At 41.7% G+C, this 21683-nt stretch overlaps 1 protein-coding gene across 2 annotated transcripts in view; it reads left to right on the top strand.

Moving 5' to 3' along the window:
• The window catches only part of LOC106566793 (helicase ARIP4), a 112452-nt gene that overhangs the window by 45807 nt on the left and 44962 nt on the right, over positions 1 to 21683 (top strand). The window contains exon 1 of one of the 2 annotated variants that reach the window (XM_014135187.2): positions 1986 to 3316. The exons of the other annotated variant lie outside the window; for it this stretch is intronic. Within the exon in view, the coding sequence (XP_013990662.2) occupies positions 3283 to 3316 (34 nt within the window). The 5' untranslated portion in view covers positions 1986 to 3282. Of the gene's footprint in view, positions 1 to 1985; positions 3317 to 21683 lie in introns of those variants that run through there. 2 annotated transcript variants of the gene reach the window in all.

Genomic DNA, 21683 nt, shown 5'->3' with positions numbered 1-21683 from the left:
TGTGTGTGTGTGTGTGTGTTTTTGTATGTGTGTTCTGTGCGCGTGTGTGTGTGTGTTTTTGTATGTGTGTTCTGTGTGTGTGTGTGTGTGTTCTATGTGTGTTCTCTGTGTGTGTTTTTGTATGTGTGTTCTGTGTGTGTTTTGTGTGTGTGTGTGTGTGTGTTCTGTGTGTGTGTGTTTTTGTATGTGTGTTCTGTGTGTGTGTGTGTTTTTTTGTATGTGTGTGTGTGTGTGTGTGTGTGTGTTCTGTGCGTGTGTGTGTGTTTTTTTGCATGTGTGTGTGTGTTTTTTTGTATGTGTGTGTGTGTGTTCTGTGTGTGTGTGTTTTTGTGTGTGTGTTCTGTGTGTGTGTGTGTGTGTTTTTGTGTGTGTGTTCTTGCATGTGTGTTCTGTGTGTGTGTGTGTGTGTGTGTGTGTGTGTTTTTTGTATGTGTGTGTGTGTGTGTGTGTGTTTTTGTATGTGTGTTCTGTGCGCGTGTGTGTGTGTGTTTTTGTATGTGTTCTGTGTGTGTGTGTGTGTGTGTGTGTGTTTTTGTATGTGTTCTGTGTGTGTGTGTGTGTTTTTGTATGTGTGTTCTGTGTGTGTGTGTGTGTGTGTGTTTTTTGTATGTGTGTGTGTGTGTGTGTGTGTGTGTGTGTGTTTTTGTATGTGTGTTCTGTGCGCGTGTGTGTGTGTGTTTTTGTATGTGTGTTCTGTGTGTGTGTGTGTGTGTTCTATGTGTGTTCTCTGTGTGTGTTTTTGTATGTGTGTTCTGTGTGTGTTTTGTGTGTGTGTGTGTGTGTGTTCTGTGTGTGTGTGTTTTTGTATGTGTGTTCTGTGTGTGTGTGTGTTTTTTTTGTATGTGTGTGTGTGTGTGTGTGTGTGTGTTCTGTGCGTGTGTGTGTGTTTTTTTGCATGTGTGTGTGTGTTTTTTTGTATGTGTGTGTGTGTGTTCTGTGTGTGTGTGTTTTTGTGTGTGTGTTCTGTGTGTGTGTGTGTGTGTTTTTGTGTGTGTGTTCTTGCATGTGTGTTCTGTGTGTGTGTGTGTTTTTGTGTGTGTGTTCTGTGCGTGTGTGTGTGTGTTTTTGTGTGTGTGTTCTGTGCGTGTGTGTGTGTGTTTTTGTGTGTGTGTTGTGTGTGTGTGTGTGTTTTTGTGTGTGTGTTCTGTGCGTGTGTGTGTGTTTTTGTGTGTGTGTTCTGTGCGTGTGTTTTTGTGTGTGTTCTGTGTGTGTGTTTTTGTGTGTGTGTTCTGTGCGTGTGTGTGTGTTTTTGTATGTGTGTTCTGTGCGTGTGTATGTGTGTTCTGTGTGTGTGTTCTGTGTGTGTGTGTGTGTGTTTTTGTATGTGTGTTCTGTGTGTGTGTGTTTTTTTGTATGTGTGTTTATTTGTATGTGTGTTCTGTCTGTGTGTGTGTGTGTTCTGTGCGTATCTGTCTGTGTTGATTGGGGATAATAGCAGGGAAGTCTGTTTGTACAGCAGTAAATAAATCCAGCATATTGTTTTGCCCCTGCTTTCCTTTTGCTCTGTCACTCAACAGGAACATTCTGCCATGGATTTGAATGTTGTTTATCAGTGTCAATTACCCAGTTCATGCCCCCTTTCATTTGCTGAGACTGTTTATGTAAACAGAGAGAAATGTGAGCTAAGAGACTTGAGCGAAGTAAAGGCACGTCTATGGAGATGTGGCAAAGTTGAGCGTGGGGGAAATGGCCTACTCTTTGGGATGAGAGGAGACTCCTGTATTGTCAAGCTAGCAATCTTTATAGAGCTGCTTCTACCTCTTCTTTACCCTCCTTCCTTCCTCCCCCCTCCCTCCTACCGTCTCTTGTTTCTAGCTCTTTCCGGGGGAGGGGATTGTAAGATGTGTTTTAGTGTGTGTGCAGCCTCCCACGTGAGTGTTTGTAAAGTGATCCGGGTAAGAGGGGTGTGTGTGTGTGTGTGTGTGTGTGTGTGTGTGTGTGTGTGTGTGTTTGGAAAGGTCCCGGGACCTGGCTCCACCAGGTTGTTTTGAGTGCCCCGTCCTCTCTTACTTTTTCCTCATTCCATCTGTTCCCTCTTTCCGATTGAACTCTCACCTCCATTACCTTAGGCAGCCTCACTGAGGAGGAGGGGCCTGCTGACATCATGGCGACATGGGTGTCAGTTGGTGGGGCGACTCTCCCGGTGGAAGGGGTGTTTGTGACGTCCAGACAGAGCTGGGCTGCTTTCAGCCCCTCATTGTTTTATAATTGTCCCTTGTGGCTCTGCTTACAGAACCATGCTCTCAATACTCTGGAAGTCTGGGGCAGTATGGCAGAGTGGAGCTGACATGGATACTCTGGCTTGGCAAGAGGACAGAGATGAGACCCATTCTAGAGTAGGAGGATAGCATTGCTTATACAGAGAGGTCATGGGTAAAAGTATCTAAACCTGTTTTGGGGGTTTGAGTTCTACTGATGTCTTGGGTGTCTTGGCTAGGAGGAAGTGGAATCTTGAGTAAGGGGGAATCTCGCTTTAGCAGTAGCTGAATATCCGTGGAGGGAGGTTTTATTGTATTGTCAAGTTTTGGTCTATTTTTTATTTTTCTCTCAGTTTTTCTCTTCTCCATCATTCAAGAGTGCATATGTTTAGACGTGACATGTCATTTATCATTTGGCCACATCATCTACCTAACTACATGATTAAGTTCGTACTTCTTACATGATCAAGATGCAGCCACTTGAAATAATTCTGTCTTTCGAGCGCCCCTGCCTGCAGTCTCTCCCGTTTTACACGGCACACATGCTGCTCCTTCTGCCCAGCCGGCATCTCTGCTCTTTCTCTCCCTCTCTTCCGTAACGTAGGGTAGCGGTGTGCGTACGTAGACAGCCCCCCTGACGAGGCCCCCTGCTCCAGCATGAAAGGTTATGTAATGAGTTTTTAGTAGAGTTTCCTGGTTGTCAAGAGCCTGACTCGACTCATGTTGCCGCTTAGGACAGGGATGAGCTAGCGTACTGCCACTCGCTCATCCTGTCAATCAGTTAGTAGGGGGACAAAAACTCCTCAGATAAACCGGTAACGCCTAAGACCAAAAGTAGAACAAGAAGCCAGGTTCTGCCTTATAGCTTTTAGGGAAAGACGTTTTTCACTAGAGGAAGTGAGTTAGTGCGTTTCGGAGCAGACGGCGGTAGTCAGGCCACCTGTTCCCCCAGCCTCAGAGACGGGTAACAGAGATAGTGAGAGAGACTACACAGAGAGAAGCAGCAAGCGGGGGCAGCATCACCACCGCACACCCTCTACAAGCTTTTGGGACACTCCACACACCCCTCACGGAGATTCTAAGCATGCTGCTGCTGGAGGAGTCGGAGACCTTTGCAGGTAGGTGACCCCCTGAACCCTGCTGGCACCCTGATCCTCCTTGGTGGGAGGGGAGTGTCACTGACTCTTAGGACAGCAGCAGGTGGGGGTGATGTGATGACTGGGGCTGAATCAATGATTACCGGAGAAAGATGTGTGGATTAATAATTTGTTGTTAGTGAGAAATCTGGATGATGATGATGAAGAACCAGGGTGTTATACATTGTAGTTCAGAACCAGGGTGGTTTACATTGTAGTTCAGAACCAGGGTGGTTTACATTGTAGTTCAGAACCAGGGTGTTATACATTGTAGTTCAGAACCAGGGTGGTTTACATTGTAGTTCAGAACCAGGGTGGTTTACATTGGAGTTCAGAACCAGGGTGTTATACATTGTAGTTCAGAACCAGGGTGGTTACATTGTAGTTCAGAACCAGGGTGGTTTACATTGTAGTTCAGAACCAGGGTGTTATACATTGTAGTTCAGAACCAGGGTGGTTACATTGTAGTTCAGAACCAGGGTGGTTTACATTGTAGTTCAGAACCAGGGTGTTATACATTGTAGTTCAGAACCAGGGTGTTATACATTGTAGTTCAGAACCAGGGTGGTTTACATTGTAGTTCAGAACCAGGGTGGTTTACATTGTAGTTCAGAACCAGGGTGGTTTACATTGTAGTTCAGAACCAGGGTGTTATACATTGTAGTTCAGAACCAGGGTGGTTTACATTGTAGTTCAGAACCAGGGTGGTGTACATTGTAGTTCAGAACCAGGGTGGTTTACATTGTAGTTCAGAACCAGGGTGGTTTACATTGTAGTTCAGAACCAGGGTGGTTTACATTGTAGTTCAGAACCAGGGTGGTTTACATTGTAGTTCAGAACCAGGGTGGTTTACATTGTTGTTCAGAACCAGGGTGGTTTACATTGTAGTTCAGAACCAGGGTGGTTTACATTGTAGTTCAGAACCAGGGTGGTTTACATTGTAGTTCAGAACCAGGGTGTTATACATTGTAGTTCAGAACCAGGGTGGTTTACATTGTTGTTCAGAACCAGGGTGGTTTACATTGTAGTTCAGAACCAGGGTGGTTTACATTGTAGTTCAGAACCAGGGTGGTTTACATTGTAGTTCAGAACCAGGGTGTTATACATTGTAGTTCAGAACCAGGGTGGTTTACATTGTAGTTCAGAACCAGGGTGGTTTACATTGTAGTTCAGAACCAGGGTGGTTTACATTGTAGTTCAGAACCAGGGTGGTGTACATTGTAGTTCAGAACCAGGGTGGTTTACATTGTAGTTCAGAACCAGGGTGGTTTACATTGTAGTTCAGAACCAGGGTGTTATACATTGTACTTACTGTCTGTGGATTGCAGTCGTTTTGTAACGGTGTGCAACAGCGTTGCATAACGCTCCCTACTTATGCATCAGTTTGACACCAGCCATCCTTTCATTCAATGTTTCTCTCTCATTTGTTCTTTCTCTCTTTCATGTTGTTCTCTGTTAGGAGCTCTCAGATGTTTTATTTGATGTGGGGGCTCTTTGACCATTTCTACGGTAACCTAAACAGGTGGCAGTGGGAGGATTTATTGTTTGATGAAACGGTACTAGCCAGTCTGAATGGGTGCAGCACGAGGAACAACATATGGTCAACTACAACAACAAACGTATTTATATAGTGTAGAGCACATCACATTAGGGATGTGTTCACCTTCTAAGATTGGGATTACTGGTAGCCTGTGTTCGTCTCCTCTTCTTTCTTATTGTTTTTGTCCGTTCCTCTAGTTGTGGTAGTTGATTGGGTTGACAGTTATGTTGTGATCAGTGTGGCCACCCCTAATGGGCATGGGGGAGTTGTCTACGTCGACCACATGACCTTGTAGTCATTTAGCACAGGGTTTCCTGAACTCGGTCCTGGCGCCCGCATCATCAAGCTTGGATTATTTGAATCAGCTGAGTAGTGCTAGGGCAAAGACCATACGTGGACCCAAGGGGGGCACCAGGACCCACTTTGGGAAAGCATGTTTTAGCAGACCTCTTAACTCTAATTGCTCCTGTAAGTAGCTCTGGATAGGTGCCTTGCTGAAGAGCACGTAGACAGATTTTTTCAGCTAGTAGGCTCGGGGACTTGAACCAGCAACCTTTTGGTTACTTTCCCAACGCTCTTAACTGCTAGACTACCAGCTGCCTGGTTAACAACTCTGTCACGATCACACTTTGTAGAACGCTCTGACAATGTCCCCAACATGTGATCTGCTGAATCTAAGGTGTCACTGCACTTGTCTACCCTACAATGCCAAAACATGTTGTTTAACACCTCTGCATTAACATGCTTGCATCCAAGATGAACTGTATAATAGTGTGAGCAACTGAAACCGCCTCAGATAAGTGAACCCTTAGCATGGTGGTGTTTTCAGAGACGAGCCCCCCTCCCTGGTCAGAGTGGAGTGTTAGTCACACAATGTGAGGTGTTATAGAAGCACCCTCCTTCCTTCTGCTGACCCCGGTCATGGTAATCTCTGCAGTCTGAGATACTGGCCTAGTAAAGCACTAGATCAGCCTCCGAGCACTGGGGATCGCACAGCCACGCTGCCACCCCCCTCAACGCTCCACTAACACTCCTCCTGTCCCTGTTCAATAGGGCTGTCAGGCTAGTTATGCAAGGTGTGTCCTCCTCTCCTCTGCAAGGCGTGCCCTTTGTTTTACAGTATTTATTCCAGAATTCGTTTGTTTCAATTTTTTCTGAATATTTTTTTTGCAGAATAGCTTTGTTTTTCTGATTTGCTTTGTCTATTTCTAGATCAGAAGGATAGATATTGAAGTTTTATTTTTTTGGGGGGGGGGCCTGAGATGTTTACATGGAAACTGATGAGCAGCTGTCTGCCTCTAAGGTGGTTTCCTGTGGAAGCCATTGTAAAACACAACAGCTGTAAAACAACACACACAAAGACTTAGAATAGCCTGTTTTAGGGGAAGGGCTGCCATACATTGTTGATGGGAACAGAAGATATGGATTTGTTTGTGAATGTACATTGTAGGAATTAAAGTCTGTTCTGTGGGTAGTTTATGTGATTGGGCGTGTACTTGATTAGGTGTGTGTGTACGGGCTGTGCGGTTCTTGGGCTTGTGTAACAGCCAGAGGCTGCCGTTATATAAGTGTCCCTCTGCCTGAGTCCATGTTCATCGCGCTGTTGGTGTGTGTGTCAACAGGGGGTAGGAAATAGAGGCAAAATGTGTCATCTTATTGGGCTAACTTGCCACCCTCGTGGGGGGGGGGGGGGGATTTCAACACAGTCTATTGACCCCTTAGTTGTCCTTTATTCATGGCTGCAGCACTAAGAGTTCTTCGGCTTGGCACATATTGACCTCTCGCACATCGATTTTACACAGGAACCTTAAAATGAAGTTGGCAAGTGTTGATTGTCTTTGTAAAGAATCTCCTCTGGCTCACATGTTCTGTGTGTAATGTATGCCCACTTGTGAAGGGTTAATCAAGCTTATTACAACTCCTGGTCAATGCCTGCTAGGGCCTAACTGGTAAATATTTTGTCCTGAGGTGAACCTCTGTGAAAGGTGGCCCTGTATTGGAGCTTCCAGCAGTTTCCCCGCTCCGTGACCTGTAGTCGCCAAGTGAACACGTGTTGCTGAGCGTAGGGGCTTCTCTGGTTTGAGAGTTATCTATGATCTCCTTACTGACGTAGATGAAGAGGGGAAGACTAGTGGGTTTTTTTAATTTATTTTTTGTCCTCTTTTTAGTGGGTCAGTGGCTCGCTCCCCCTTTTTTTTTTTTTGTATGTCTTCTTTTGGGCTCCTAGTGGATCTAAGGCCCTCAATCATAAGCACTGAGTTTTTTTCTCTGATTCTGGCCCAGTGGTTTGTGGGATTTGTAGAATTAGTCATTCTAATTATGTGGTTTGATTTCCCACCTTGTTCTGGTAAATGTTCTGGTATGGCTGCCTGGGCGTGTACTGGATTAGGTTTAGTTGGCGCAGTCCCGCACCTGCCTGCAGATCTGTTGTGTAACTCCGTGGGTTAGAGCGAGCTTCAGCAGCACTGTATGAAATAGGAACATGACATACACACACATAGGCCAGGCTGCCAGGAAACGGGGCCTCTGAAACATTACACTCATGCGATTCATGGACCTGGATCAGACTTGGCACCAGGGTTGCATGTCCACTCAACTCAGATGACATGGATTCTGAGAGCTTTGAACGTTGCTTCTCAACTGAGTCCTCACATATTTGATCTATACCAACACCAACATTCAGTGCCTTGATGATTAGTTGACGAGTTGAATCAGGTGTGCTAGTGGTTGAATAGAGCAAGTTGGCAATGTGAAACGACTGGGTTAAGAAACCCTGGGTTAGAAAGTGCATTGGAGAAGAGGAAGTGAATTAACTCTTTCCAGATAATTCATTGAGTGGCACAGGGAGACCATGATGACCTTGAGCCATTGTTGTTTACCAGTCAGTTCCTCTTCCTCTTGTTGTCATGGCGCCCCCTGGTATTCATCAGGACACTCTGCCTGTCCCGGCCGGGATGGTAATTGTCGGTCTTTGATAATCAGCACTACACAAATGCTGATTCTCTGCCGTAGGAATGGTGTCTTTAGCTAAGCACTGCCTGTAAAGCATTGTTACATAAACAACCAGGGTAACATCACGTTGTGTAACCCTGTGGCTTTCTGAAGGCGCCCCCCCATCCTCTACCCTACACCCCTCCCATCCGAGATACCCCAGAAGAAGCAGTCAGGGAGGGAGGGGGGGGGGAGAGAGAAGCGCTGCTTATGTAAATGTCAGGCTCCTTCAGGAAGCACAGAGTCATGATTGTGAAAGAGCAGGAAGTGAAAACATGAACTGCACTCTCCATGCTTCTGGAATGAATTAGGACAGGAAGTTGATGGGTAGTCAATGTGTCATCGCTGTGGTGGTCTTTGTGTGTTTCCCAGGCTTATGTAAAATAGTCTTTGTTGTGAGTATTGCTACAGTGTTGCATGGAGGCCAACTCTCCTTTATCTCCCTGGCTATTATGATTGGACGACTGCCATGTGTAAAGTGTCGTTGCCACAGAGTTAGTCCACTCCCTCTCTGAGAGAGAGTTTATTTAAAAAAACAAAAAAAATGTGTTCCCTACCATTCGGAAGGAGTTTTTGTATTCCGAAGTCCAGTCTTTGGTGAATGGAACCTTCTTTTGGTTGTGTAACATAATTGTGTCCCCACTGTCTAGTGGAATGGTGCTGATGTTCTCAACTCGCCTGGTCAGAGGCACCTATAACAGTAGAAATCCATGATCGCTTGATGATATACACTCAGTTTCCAGTTTTAGGTACACACATCTAGTACGGGGTCGGACCTTCCTTATCCTCCGGAACACTGTGAATTCTTCGGGGCATTGATTCTACAAGGTGTCGGAAACGTAACACTGGGATGTTGGTCCATGCTGACGCGATGGCATCAGGCAGTTACTGCAGATTGGACGGCGGTACATTCATACTGCGAACAGCCCGTTCCATCTCATCCCAAAGATGCTCTATTCGGATTGGCCAGCAACAATGTTCAGATGTGCTGTGGCGGTCAATCGTTGCTCAGTTTGTATAAAGGGACCTACCTTGTGCCAGGAAAACATTCCCCATACCAGTACACCACTGCGACCAGCGTGTGCTGTTGACACCAGGCAGGATGGGTCCATGGACTCATGCTGCTTATGTCCAACCCTGACTCTGCCATCAGCATGACGCAGCAGGAACCGGGATCCTTTGCACCAGGCAATGTTTTTCCACTCCTCAGTTGTCCAGTGGTGGTGATCGTGTGCCAAGTGGAGCCGCTTCTTTTGTTTTTAGCTGATATGAGTGGAACCCGGTGTAGTTGTTTGTTCCAATACCCCATCCGTGACAAGGATCGATTGAATATCCGAAACATACAATATACTTGCAGTGAAGGCGCTCAACAACTTCATCATACCAGTCATCCAACAGACTCCTATTCAGAGCGACACATAGAAGCATCCAGGGTCAATGCCCTGCTCAAGGGCACCTTGACAGATCTCCCACCAGGCCAAAAAACGTGAACCCGAACCCTCCAAGCATTTATATATCTACCATGGAATCGGTACATCAAAAATCTCTTCCCAACTATTTTGCAATCTGTATGGCACAGTTATCAACATCCTGGTCCTCAAATTAAACTGGTATACTTTCCTATTTATGCTATTTTTATTCCTCCACCAGTTTTGATCCTTTATATTGTGCAAACAGACCAGTTCCCTACCTCCACCTGCCTCCTCCATTTTTGGGGGTAATGCTGTTATAAATTGGTTGTACTCATGGATTGAGCAGACATTCCCGTACAATTCTGATAACTCCATGAAGGACATAACTACCATTCCGATTTACAATATCATTTAAGAACAAAATACCCTTTTCAAACATCTTTCCCATAAATACAGGTATTTTATCAACCAGCACATTTGAGTTCAGCCATAATATTTGTGGTAATATTTGTTCTATCTTTTCAGGGAGATGAAATTGAAATTGTAGCCAGCTCTGTAATGCTTGTTTGAAAAAGAGAAAATGAGACATGGCAATCTGCACAAACACAAAAAGGCAATATTTAAACAATTAATGAGCTTTTCTTAGTAATCTACTGGAGAACCATTTAGGGTTCAAGTAAAACTTTTGAATAAGTGAGGCTTTTAGAGAGGTTTAGTGCTTTTATATTTAATAACCTCAACCCGCCCAATTCATATTCATTATATAGATAGGCACGCTTTATTTTGTCTGATTTTAGCGTCCCAGGTAAAGCAAAATATTTTTTGCTCATATGATTTGAAAAACGAATCATCAGGAGTAGGCAGCGCCGTGAGTAAACTGAGATATGATTAAGGAATTAATCAGGGCAATTTTTCCATAAATAGACATATTTACCTCTCCATGGTTGCAGAATCTATTTCTATTGAAATTCATTCTTTTGTGATATGAATACCAAGTATGTCTACTTCACCATCAGCCCATTTTATAGGTAAACTGCAGGGTAATGTTTAAGTTTTTTTTTTTAAGATCCAATACGTAATATTGTACACATCATAATTAACATTTCTCTGGACTAAAACCTATCTAGACCTTTAATGAGACATTGCAGGGATCTAGCTTGCAGACTTAATATAAAACTTGTCATCGGCATACATGGACACCTTTTGTTTTTAAACCTTGGATTTCTAATCCTCTAATGTTATTGGATCTGATTTTAATAACTAGCATTTCGATGGCCATAACGAATAGATATGGTGACAGCGGACATCCTAGTTTAACTCCTCTTGACAGTTCAAAACTCTCTGAGAAGTAGCCGTCATTTACTGTTTTACACCTGGGGTTGCTATACATTATTATTACCCATTTTATAAGAGAATCACCGAAATTGAAAAAATCCAGGCATTTTATAAATAAAATCCAGTCTTACTTTATCAAATGGCTTTTCAAAATCCGCTATAAATACCAGGCCTGGCTTCTTAGATGTTTCATGATGTTCTTTTATTTCTAGTAGTTGTAGTATATTATCTCCAATGTGTCGTCCATGTAAAAAACCTGTCTGATCAGGATGAACAATACCTGGTAAAACCTTTTTAATTCTGAGTGCTATGCATTTCGCTAGTATTTTTGTATCACAACATTGAAGTGTAAGGGGCCTCCAGTTTTTTAGATATACTGGGTCTTTATATTTGCCACCTGGATCTTGTTTTTAATAAGATAAATCAGACCTTCCTGCTTAGTACCTGACAGACTACCATTTCTATAGGAGTAGTTAAAACAATCTAACAATGGAGCTTTTAGTAAATCAAAAAAGGCTTGATATACCTGTACTGGTATGTCATCAAGCCCTGTGGTTTTTCCAGACTGAAAGGATTTAATAGCCTCAAAGTTCTTCCTCTGTAATTTGGCCTTCGCACTGATCTTTTCTGTACATTTGTTAATTTTCAATTTTTTATGTTATTTGGAAAGAATTCCTTACCGTAATCTTCATTCAGTGGGAGAGGATGGGACGGAAAAGAGAACATCTGCCTAAAATAATTAGCTTCCTCTTTTAAATATCATTCGGAGAATCATAGATGACTCTGTCTTCAGTAACGAGTTTCTGCTAATTATTTTTGTTAGTGTTTCCTGTATTGGAGATTCAGGAAGAATTTTGTTCATTTTTCTCCATAATACATCCAGTTTGCTTTATTTTTGTAATAGATTACATTAGATTGTTCTTGAATAAGTTCCTCAAGTTCTTTTTTTTCTTCCTCTAACTTATTTTGTATCTCTGTAGTATTGTTTTTATTGTTGTCTACTTGTACTATTAGTTCATGGATTTCCCTTGTTAGTCGTGTCTCTTTAGCCAGAAACTGCTTCTTTTTTTATTGATGAATATTGAATTGAATGACCTTTGAAGGTACATTTAAAGGTATCCCAAACAATAAGGGGATTTGCTGAACCTTTATTATACTGGAAAAATTCTGTTATAAATTATTTTGTCTTAGTTAAAAATAAGTTGTCCTCCAGTAAACTTTGATTAAATTTCCAATATCCCGTCCACGTGGAAAATCTATAAGAGTTATGTGAATGCCAATTGATGATCCGATCGCATTCTGTCTCCTATTAAAACCTTTTTAATCTTTTGATGCAAGAGAGAATGAGACAAGAAAGTAGCCAAGATGACTAGCTTGATTATGTCTCCTCCGTGTATATCTCACTAGGTAAGGGTTTTTTATTCTCCAAATATCCACTATTTCTAATGTGTCCATAATATTTGTGATTTCCTTAAGGGCACGGTGATAGTTTGTAGAGTGATTACCTTTATGGTCCATTGAGGTACTTAGCACTGTGTTATAGTCTCCTACCATAATGATTTGATCATTTGTTGCCTGTAAGTTCAATAAATTGGAATAAATGTTTTCAAAGAAGTATGGATCATCCTTATTTGGACCATATAGATTAATGAACCAAATCTATTTTTCATCCACTTTCATGTTCAAAAATATCCAACTTCCTTGCGACTCATCCCTGACTATTTGCACATTCAGATCGACATTTCTGTTAATTAATATCATCACACCATTTGAGTTCCTTTAAGGATGTAGAGTGAGTTTCCTGTAAACAGTATATGTTATATTCCTTTTCTTTTAGCCACGTAAAGACTGATCTTCCTTTTTTATAATCTGCTAAACTGTTAAAATTATAACTGGCTATACTTATTTCACCCCTTACCATAACTAGATACTATTCTCAGTCTAAACTGACTATAATTAGTGTTTGTAAACTTACTGCCATCAGAGGTATTATGACGGTCAAAATTAGAGCTTTCAAATGTCTGATATTTAGAATTCAAGAAATAGGTTCTAGCAATATTTGTTTTATTCCCTTGCCTGTTTGCCTGTGAGCCAATGCCACAGATGTTAGAAAATTGAGACAACATATTGTGTGTAGTAAATCTGAGTAGGTTGATGTGTATGATATTGAATGTGATTTAGTGAGAGTGTGTACGATGTCTGAATAAGAGTAAGACTATAATGTATGCTGTCCAAATAAATAATAACTCTGCCAATTTGCATGGTTGAGTGTCTGTGTGTAACATGTAGTGCGTATAGCCTTAATATTCATAGTGATAATTGTAATCCATATCGTATCACTGTCATAGTTGCGTCATAATTACCTTTAACATCATTGAAAAACACATCCCAGCATTTCCATAGCAATTGACGTTTCACATGATCTTGAAAGAGACCTTACGTTACTCTAGAGATGGCTTCACTACATACAAATGTATTCCATACAATACTGTCATGACGTTGGCCTCTTTGAGTACAGGGAGGACAGTTGACCCCCTCCCCCTTGCACCATCCCCCAACCTACCTCCCCCACCCAGGCCCTGTGTGAAGGGGTGGTAAAATTCCAGAGGAGAATCTCTTGCCACATGGCCCATAGAGAGACACAGGAAATTCTTCCAACTCACAGAATTGGGGAGCCAAGCGACATTTGTGTTCTGGAGAAGGTATGGAAGACTGGTGAAGAATCCAGCTACGAACTGGTCCGCTTGGTACAATTTTGTGATACTCAGAAGAGACAATATAGCCATATTACCATAAAACTGTTTATATAATAGCCAAATGGTTGTATAGAATGTATTAATAAGGATAAAGCTATTTTGTAATACATTGAGATGCTGTGTACTGATGTTAATGTGATAGAATGTATTTATGTCAAAGATTAAATCAGTCATCGGCACGCCCCTAGGGACACAGACAGGACCAGGCGTCATGTGACAAGCCTGTTCTATGTTCACTATAAAACCCCACCCTGATTTACTTTCTGCAGACCAGGCCTCCACTCCATTGCGAGTCGGCCAATAGGTTTGACCATCCAATCCATCTACTGAAAGTGAACTATACCACGTAGTTAACCTCTCTGGGCTAGGCGGGACAAATTCGTCCCACCTACGTAACAGCCAGTGACGCGATTTTCAAATACCTTAAAAATCCTATTACTTCAATTTCTCAAACATATGACTATTTTACAGCTATTTAAAGACAAGATTCTCGTTAATCTAACCACACTGTCCGATTTCAAAAAGGCTTTACAACGAAAGCAAAACATTAGATTACGTCAGCAGAGTACCCAGCCAGAAATAATCAGACACCCATTTTTCAAGCTACCATATGTCACAAAAACCCAGAAGACAGCTAAATGCAGCACTAACCTTTGATGATCTTCATCAGATGACAACCCTAGGACATTATGTTATACAATACATGCATGTTTTGTTCAATCAAGTTCATATTTATATCAAAAAACAGCTTTTTTACATTAGCATGTGACGTTCAGAACTAGCATACCCCCCGCAAACTTCCGGGGAATTTACTAACAATTTACTAAATTACTCACGATAAACGTTCACAAAAAGCATAACAATTATTTTAAGAATTATAGATACAGAACTCCTCTATGCACTCGATATGTCCGATTTTAAAATAGCTTTTTGGTGAAAGCACATTTTGCAATATTCTAAGTACATAGCCCTGCCATCACGGGCTAGCTATTTAGACACCCGGCAAGTTTAGCCTTCACCAAAATCAGATTTACTATAACAAAAATGTTCTTACCTTTGTTGTCTTCGTCAGAATGCACTCCCAGGACTTCTACTTGAATAACAAATGTTGGTTTGGTCCCAAATAATCCATCGTTATATCCGAATAGCGGCGTTTTGTTCGTGCGTTCCAGACACTATCCGAAAGGGTAAATAAGGGTCGTGCGCATGGCGCAATTCGTGACAAAAAAAATCTAAATATTCCATTACCGTACTTCGAAGCATGTCAACCGCTGTTTAAAATCCATTTTTATGCCATTTTTCTCGTAAAAAAAGCGATAATATTCCGACCGGGAATCTCCTTTTAGGTAAACAGACAAAGGAAAAGAAAGCTTTCGGTCGACGCGGGCACGAGCCTGAGTCTCACAGTACTGTAACCAGCCACTACCCAAACGCGCTACTTTGTTTCAGCCAAAGCCTGCAAAGCCACGATTCAGCTTTTTGCCGCCTTCTGAGAGACCATGTGAGCTGTAGAAAGTGTCACGTTATAGCAGAGATCCTTTGTAATTGATAGAGATGGCAAAGAAGTTCAAGAAATGGTCAGACAGGGTACTTCCTGTACAGAATCTTCTCAGGTTTTGACCTGCCATTTGAGTTCTGTTATACTCACAGACACCATTCAAACAGTTTTAGAAACTTTGGAGTGTTTTCTATCCAAAGCCAATAATTATATGCATATTCTAGTTACTGGGCAGGAGTAGTAACCAGCTTAAATCGGGTACGTTTTTTATCCAGCCGTGTCAATACTGCCCCCTAGCCCTAACAGGTTAACTTTTAGACTATCGATATTGATAGAATAAGAACAAGTCTTTGATATTAATTAATAGTCTGCAGCTAGAAATTATATCATTGAACGCGAAGACCAACGAAACATCCATTCTATGATGACATTAATGAATGTCGCTTTGAAAGATCCATTCTAACCGAGAGAGAGAGCGAGAGAACGCGGACAAAACTCTCCAACAGAACGACGCTCCAACAAGGATCCCGACGACACACTGAGCGTAAATATATATTGATTGCAATTGTTCCCGAATGAGTGAGCGTTCATGTGCAAAGGATTAGCATATCAATTGTTAATATTAATGAACTCTGTGTGCCTCCTCAGCTGAACTTTTTATGACCCTTTGTCTAACAGACCAGCCATGCCTGTTTAGCCCACTAGGGCACATTACTCTACCAATTCTTTGTGATGATAATTACTGTTTGTATACTTTCTGTGAATTACTTAGTTTAGTAAATAAATTATTTTAAGACAATTGATGTATGGATGACTCTTAGTAAAGACTGGGTTCGTGCAGATACAACAATATACGACGTTTGGAATGAAACTGGACGCGAGGTAAAATACACCATTTAAACCAGAAGATAATCGGCCTATACTATAATAGAATATAATATATAATGTTATAATATAGGAAAGTTATATTAGGAAAATTATAACTTTGTAATCTGAATATTTTCCTTGGTGCCCCGATCTCCTAGTTAATTACAATTAAACGATTAATCAGTTTAATCGCGTGATAATAATTGCAGGGAGTTAATTGATAAACATGTCTTCAGTTTAATGGTGACCCAAAGACACGACAATACGTTATTATTCCCCAATGCACCTATTCTGATATCTTCCCCTTGCTTGTTGTAAACATATATAAACTTGTAGACAAATACATAAAAAAAGATAGACAAATAATAAACACATTAAATTATAAAACAGTTCTCGACAATAGAGAGAGAGTGAGAGAAGAGGGCGAGATCGTGTGTGTATGTATAAATTCGTATGTGTAAGCGAGCATGTAATTGAGTACGTGTGTTCATATCCACTTCATAGTGTTCAGATATTTTTACAGTTCCCATACTTTCTTTTTTTCCGTAACCTAAAGTCCCTATAGAATTTAGTACAGCTATGGTGTTATGGAGCCGTCTCGGAATAGCTGTCCATCTATAAAGAGTTTGTCCACAATGAGAAAGGCACGCTTAACCTTCTCCCTCTATTGCCTTTGTACTTGATACAGTCTCTTACTACGTTTATCTCCCTTGGAAATTGGTCATTGAGACTGAATTTGGTCCCTTTTTAAGCTCCCTTCCCCTGCTTTTGATCAGCTCCTTTTGTTGGTAGTGTTAAAATCTTGCGAAGATTGGTCAGGGACACTTGGTCTTGTCGCTCCAACTCCATGAATTCTCTGATTGCACCCTCTGGATTATTGGATGCGTCCTCAGGAATCCCCGAAAAAAAATGATTTTCACGCATTCTACAACATTGTATGTCCTCCTTCATCACCCTGTTTTCCCTGGGTAGACAATCCATGTTGGAATTGTGGATTTTTACCTTGGCTGTGAGTACCTTGTTCTCTCCTTTAAGCGTGATAATTTCACTCTGGCTAAACTCCAAACTCCCCCTCAGCCCTCCTACCTCCTCACACAACTTTTCCAGTGTTGCATGGATTCCAGCCGGAGCACTAGCCTCTATTTCAACGGTAAGTAAATCGTCCGTGTCTGTAGATTAATCTGTTTTTATTTTTTTTATCGGGTTAAAGTTATTCCATGATTGAATATGTTGTTCCTCCATAGCGTAAAGCTGTTTGTACTCATCGATTTCCCTCAGGATCTCCTTAGTATCCAGGTTGGCTCTTTACTGCAACCAGTTGTTTTACGAAAAGATAACAATTAGTCTTTCCCACGACGACAGGTGTCTATAGTACAGCCAGCTAGAACTCGCGGAATCCACACAAAAAATGGAACACAAACTTGCAGTCCCAGCCATGAAGGCTAACCACGTCGTGGAATCCTTAGCAACAAAACTTTTAGTTCTGAGTAAATTCTATTTAATTACAAATATTTAATATAAACAACCAACTGAGTGTAGACAGTACAATGTTCTTTTGCGCACTCTGATGACGTATGTTGCGTGATGAGGTTGAAAGCCCAACACAAGGATTGATAAGTTGTGCCTTCTGAGATTCCGTTCTGCACACCACTGTTGTACTGCGCCATTATTTGTCTGTTTTTGTTTTCCACATGACTCACTGTCTGTAGGAGCAATCCATTTTCATGATCAGGGAGGTGTACCTAATAAACTAGCCACTGAGTGTCGATTGATGCTGTTTGGATGCTGGCTACCTTAACTTGGCCTGATGAGGCTTTGGTCTACAACTTTGATTAGGGTGGGGGCCACAAAAAATCTGAATTCCTCATGAGTGGTCACAGTGGCTCGCGGGTCTGCATACCCACATCCATAACCACACATGCAGTCAGAGCTGTCCCTAGCCTTTTGGGGGCCCTAAGGGAAATTCACTCAATTTGTAGTTTTAAAGCAAATTTCCTGCACTTGGCATTTTGCCAAATCTGAGTGAGAGTGACTTGCAAAATCAATGAGGTTCCCCTGGTCAGTAATTCAACCATGATTACTACAAGTTTAGATAGCTGGCTAGACTAATTAACCAATCTAAAAAATGTTAGCTGACACGGGCTAATTGAGTGACTGACCATTTTTTTCACAACCAAATTTCAGATTTGCACCTTGCGCATTCTACTATTCTTGAGACCCCGATTGAGTTCCAAAACATATTTTAAAAATATATTTAAAACATTTTACAAATTTAATTTGTGGGAGGCTACAAAAACAGCTGTCAGTTGCTCATCCCTGGTTTACATGGTATAGGCTGAACATAACCTACACTAAACTACCGTCCTAAATCACCCCCTGGTTTTCTCTTGGTGTTGGGGTGTACTTTAGGATTTTGATCATCAAAGCTGACCTAGCTATTAATAGGTTTAGTCCCAGCTGTTTTTTTCCCTGGTAAGGGAGTTATTTCTGGAACCAAAACCAGGAGGACAAGCCAATGAATTACCCTTTCCTCCCATACATAGCTATTTGTGACTGTTTCATTTACCCCAGCACACACACACACTTCCTAGAAGTGCGTTCTGATACTTCTCTCTGCCTCTGAAGAACATTCTCTCTCTCTCAATTCCCCCCCCCAGCCAGTGAATTCCCCCACCCCACCTTTGAATGTACTGTAAGCTGTGCTCTGTGCTGTATGGGTGTGAATCATCATAAGGCATTTCAGGAATCGGTTATGTAACTGTCCTTTACGATAGTGGGGACTGGGAGGGAGAGTAAGACTGGGAAGGGGAGGAGTGGAGGCGACTCCGGGACGAGTTGGTAGAGCCTGGTGTTTGCAATGCCAGGGTTGTGCGTTCGAAAGTATGAATGTATGCACTCACTACTGTAAGTCACTCTGGATAAGATCGTGTGTAAAATGGTCTGAATTTTAATCAGTCTCCTTGGCTTGTAACCTTTATGAAGTGTTTTAGATGGGGTTTTTTTCAGTAGCAGTCTCCTTTTGGAAGGGTTTTCCCCTGGCACTTACGCCAGGGTTGCATTGATTAGGGCATGCAACAGAAAATGTTTTAAAACTTCTTGCAACGGAAAACAAAAATGAATTGTTTTATTTTTGACAAATTCAGGTATTCCCTACATGTTTCAATGTGTTTTCTAACAAATATGACCCAGTGCAGGGAGGTGGGAGTGACCGGTGATGAAGAGCAAGACCGATAAACTGCCTGTCAATTGGCAAAGGGTTTGCTTCCTACAGAAAGGTCACTTTAGGCTATGTTCCATCCCAGAGAGAGAAATTACGTCTGGACTTGTACCGCGGCTGCAACGGAATGACAAAGTACAGAAATATGTACACAGCCTTTCGACAACCTGGATTACATAATGTATCCCTTTTTTAAAATGGGCTGAATACCTCTTTCATATTAGGGTTTTGCGCCCAACCTTTCAATAAGCTCTGTATTATATATGTTGTTAAATTGGTTTGTAAAACCAATATGACAGAGGTCACAATGGGACTGTTTTGAATGTTATATCAACCTCTATAAAAGCTAATGGAACTGAATTCAGAGCACAAGAGGTTGTTTTGTAGATGGGTTAGTTGAAGAGGGAGTTTTATGTCATTTGTTTTTCTACTCTGTCTGCCTCACCACCAGCCTCTGTCTGCATTATATAAATTACTTTTCTTCCTGTTTTTGCCTTTTTTCTCTTTTTTTTATGTTTATCATGTTTTAGTTGGAGGCTTTCCTGCCTGGGTTTTCCTGAAGGTGTCACCTTGATCCCTATATAGTGTACTACTTTTGAGAAGGACCCGCATAGGGCTTTGGTCAAAAGTAGTGCAGTGTATACAGGGAATAGGGTGCCATTTTAGACACATGCTCAGTGAAACGTAACAAGCTCCAGGTGTTCCTGCCTCACCACTCTGCCCTTGGAGTCTGGTTCTGAGATAGAGTAGTCTGGCTGGACTGGACCAAACTTGGCCCAAGATGGATGTTCTGTCCTGACTGATGTGCTGTTGGGTCAGTTAGGGTTCAGAGGTTGGCTATGCTAATAGCTGTCAGTGTGGGGCAGTGATGCTTTCCTGGTTGAAAATTGTGTATGTGGATCTGAGCAGGGCAGGACAATACGGGACTGGGTCAGGCTTGGGTGACAAGCTGGGCTTACAGGTATGTAAAAGAGTCATATACAGTGAAAGTATTCAGAAATTATTCAAACCCCTTGAATTATTCCACATTTTGTTGTGTTAAAGTCTGAATTCAAAATTGATTACATTTTTCTCTTACCCATTTACACACAATACCCCCATAATGACAAAGTGAAAACATGTTTTTAGAAATGTTATAAAATGTATAAAAAATGAAATACCGAGATATCTGATTTAAATAATTATTTACACCCCTTTGCTATGACTCTCCAAAGTGAGCTCAGGTGCATCCGATTTCCTTTGATCGTCAATGATGTACACTTGAAGTCGGAAGTTTACATACACTTAGGTTGGAGTCATTAAAACTCGCTTTTCAACCACTCCACAAATGTATTGTTAACAAACTATAGTTTTGGCAAGTCAGTTAGGACATCTACTTTGTGCATGACACAAGTAATTTTTCCAACAATTGTTTACAGACAGATTATTTCACTTATTCACTGTATCACAATTCCAGTGAAGTTTACATACACTAAGTTGACTGTGCCTTTAAACAGCTTGGAAAATTCCAGAAAATAGGCTGATTGACATCATTTGAGTAATTTGGAGGTGTACTTGTGGATGTATTTCAAGGCCTACCTTCAAACTCCGGGCCTCTTTGCTTGCCATCATGGGAAAATCAAAAGAAATCAGCCAAGACCTCAGAAAAATAATTGTAGACCTCCACAAGTCTGGTTCATCCTTGGGAGCAATTTCCAAACGCCTGAAGGTACCATGTGCAGCTGTACAAACAATAATACGCAAGTATAAACACCATGAGACCATGCATACCACTCAGGAAGGAGACACGTTCTGTCTCCTAGAGATGAACGTCCTTTGTGCGAAAAGTGCAAATCAATCCCAGAACAACAGCAAAGGACCTTGTGAAGATGTTTGAGGAAACAGGTACAAAAGTATCTATATCCACAGTAAAACAAGTCCTATATCGACATAACCTGAAAGGCCGCTCAGCAAGGAAGAAGCCACTGCTCCAAAACCGCCATAAAAAAGCCAGAATACGATTTGCAACTGCACATGGGGACAAAGATTGTACTTTTTGGAGAAATGTCCTCTGGTCTGATTAAACAAAAATAGAACTGTTTAGCCATAATGACCGTCGTTATGTTTGGAGGAAAAAGGGGGAGCCTTGCAAGCCGAAGAACACCATCCCAACCGTGAAGCACGGGGGTGGCAGCATCATGTTGTGGGGGAGCTTTGCTGCAGGAGGGACTGGTGCACTTCACAAAATAGATGGCGTCATGAGGAAAGAAAATTATGTGGATATTTTGAAGCAACGTCTCAAAGACATCAGTCAGGAAGTTAAAGCTTGGTCGCAAATGGGTCTTCCAAATGGACAATGACCCCAAGCATACTTCCAAAGTTGTGGCAAAATGGCTTAAGGACAACAAAGTCAAGGTATTGGAGAGGCCATCACAAAGCCCTGACCTCAGTCTTATATAACATTTGTGGGCAGAACTGAAAAAGTGTGTGCGAGCAAGGAGGCCTTGAGACCTGACTCAGTTACACCAGCTCTGTCAGGAGGAATGGGCCAAAATTCACCCAACTTATTGTGGGAAGCTTGTGGAAGGCTACCTGAAAAGTTTGACCCAAGTTAAACAATTTAAAGGCAATGCTACCAAATATTAATTGAGTGTATGTAAACTTCTGACCCACTGGGAATGTGATGAAAGAAATGAAAGCTGAAATAATAATTCTCTCTACTATTATTCTGACATTTCACATTCTTAAAATAAA

The sequence above is a fragment of the Salmo salar genome, chromosome ssa13 (assembly GCF_905237065.1).
Source record: "Salmo salar chromosome ssa13, Ssal_v3.1, whole genome shotgun sequence".
Lineage (NCBI taxonomy): Eukaryota > Metazoa > Chordata > Actinopteri > Salmoniformes > Salmonidae > Salmo > Salmo salar.
Note: the sequence above shows the minus strand (reverse complement) of the source record. Positions and strands in the feature narration are given on the sequence as shown.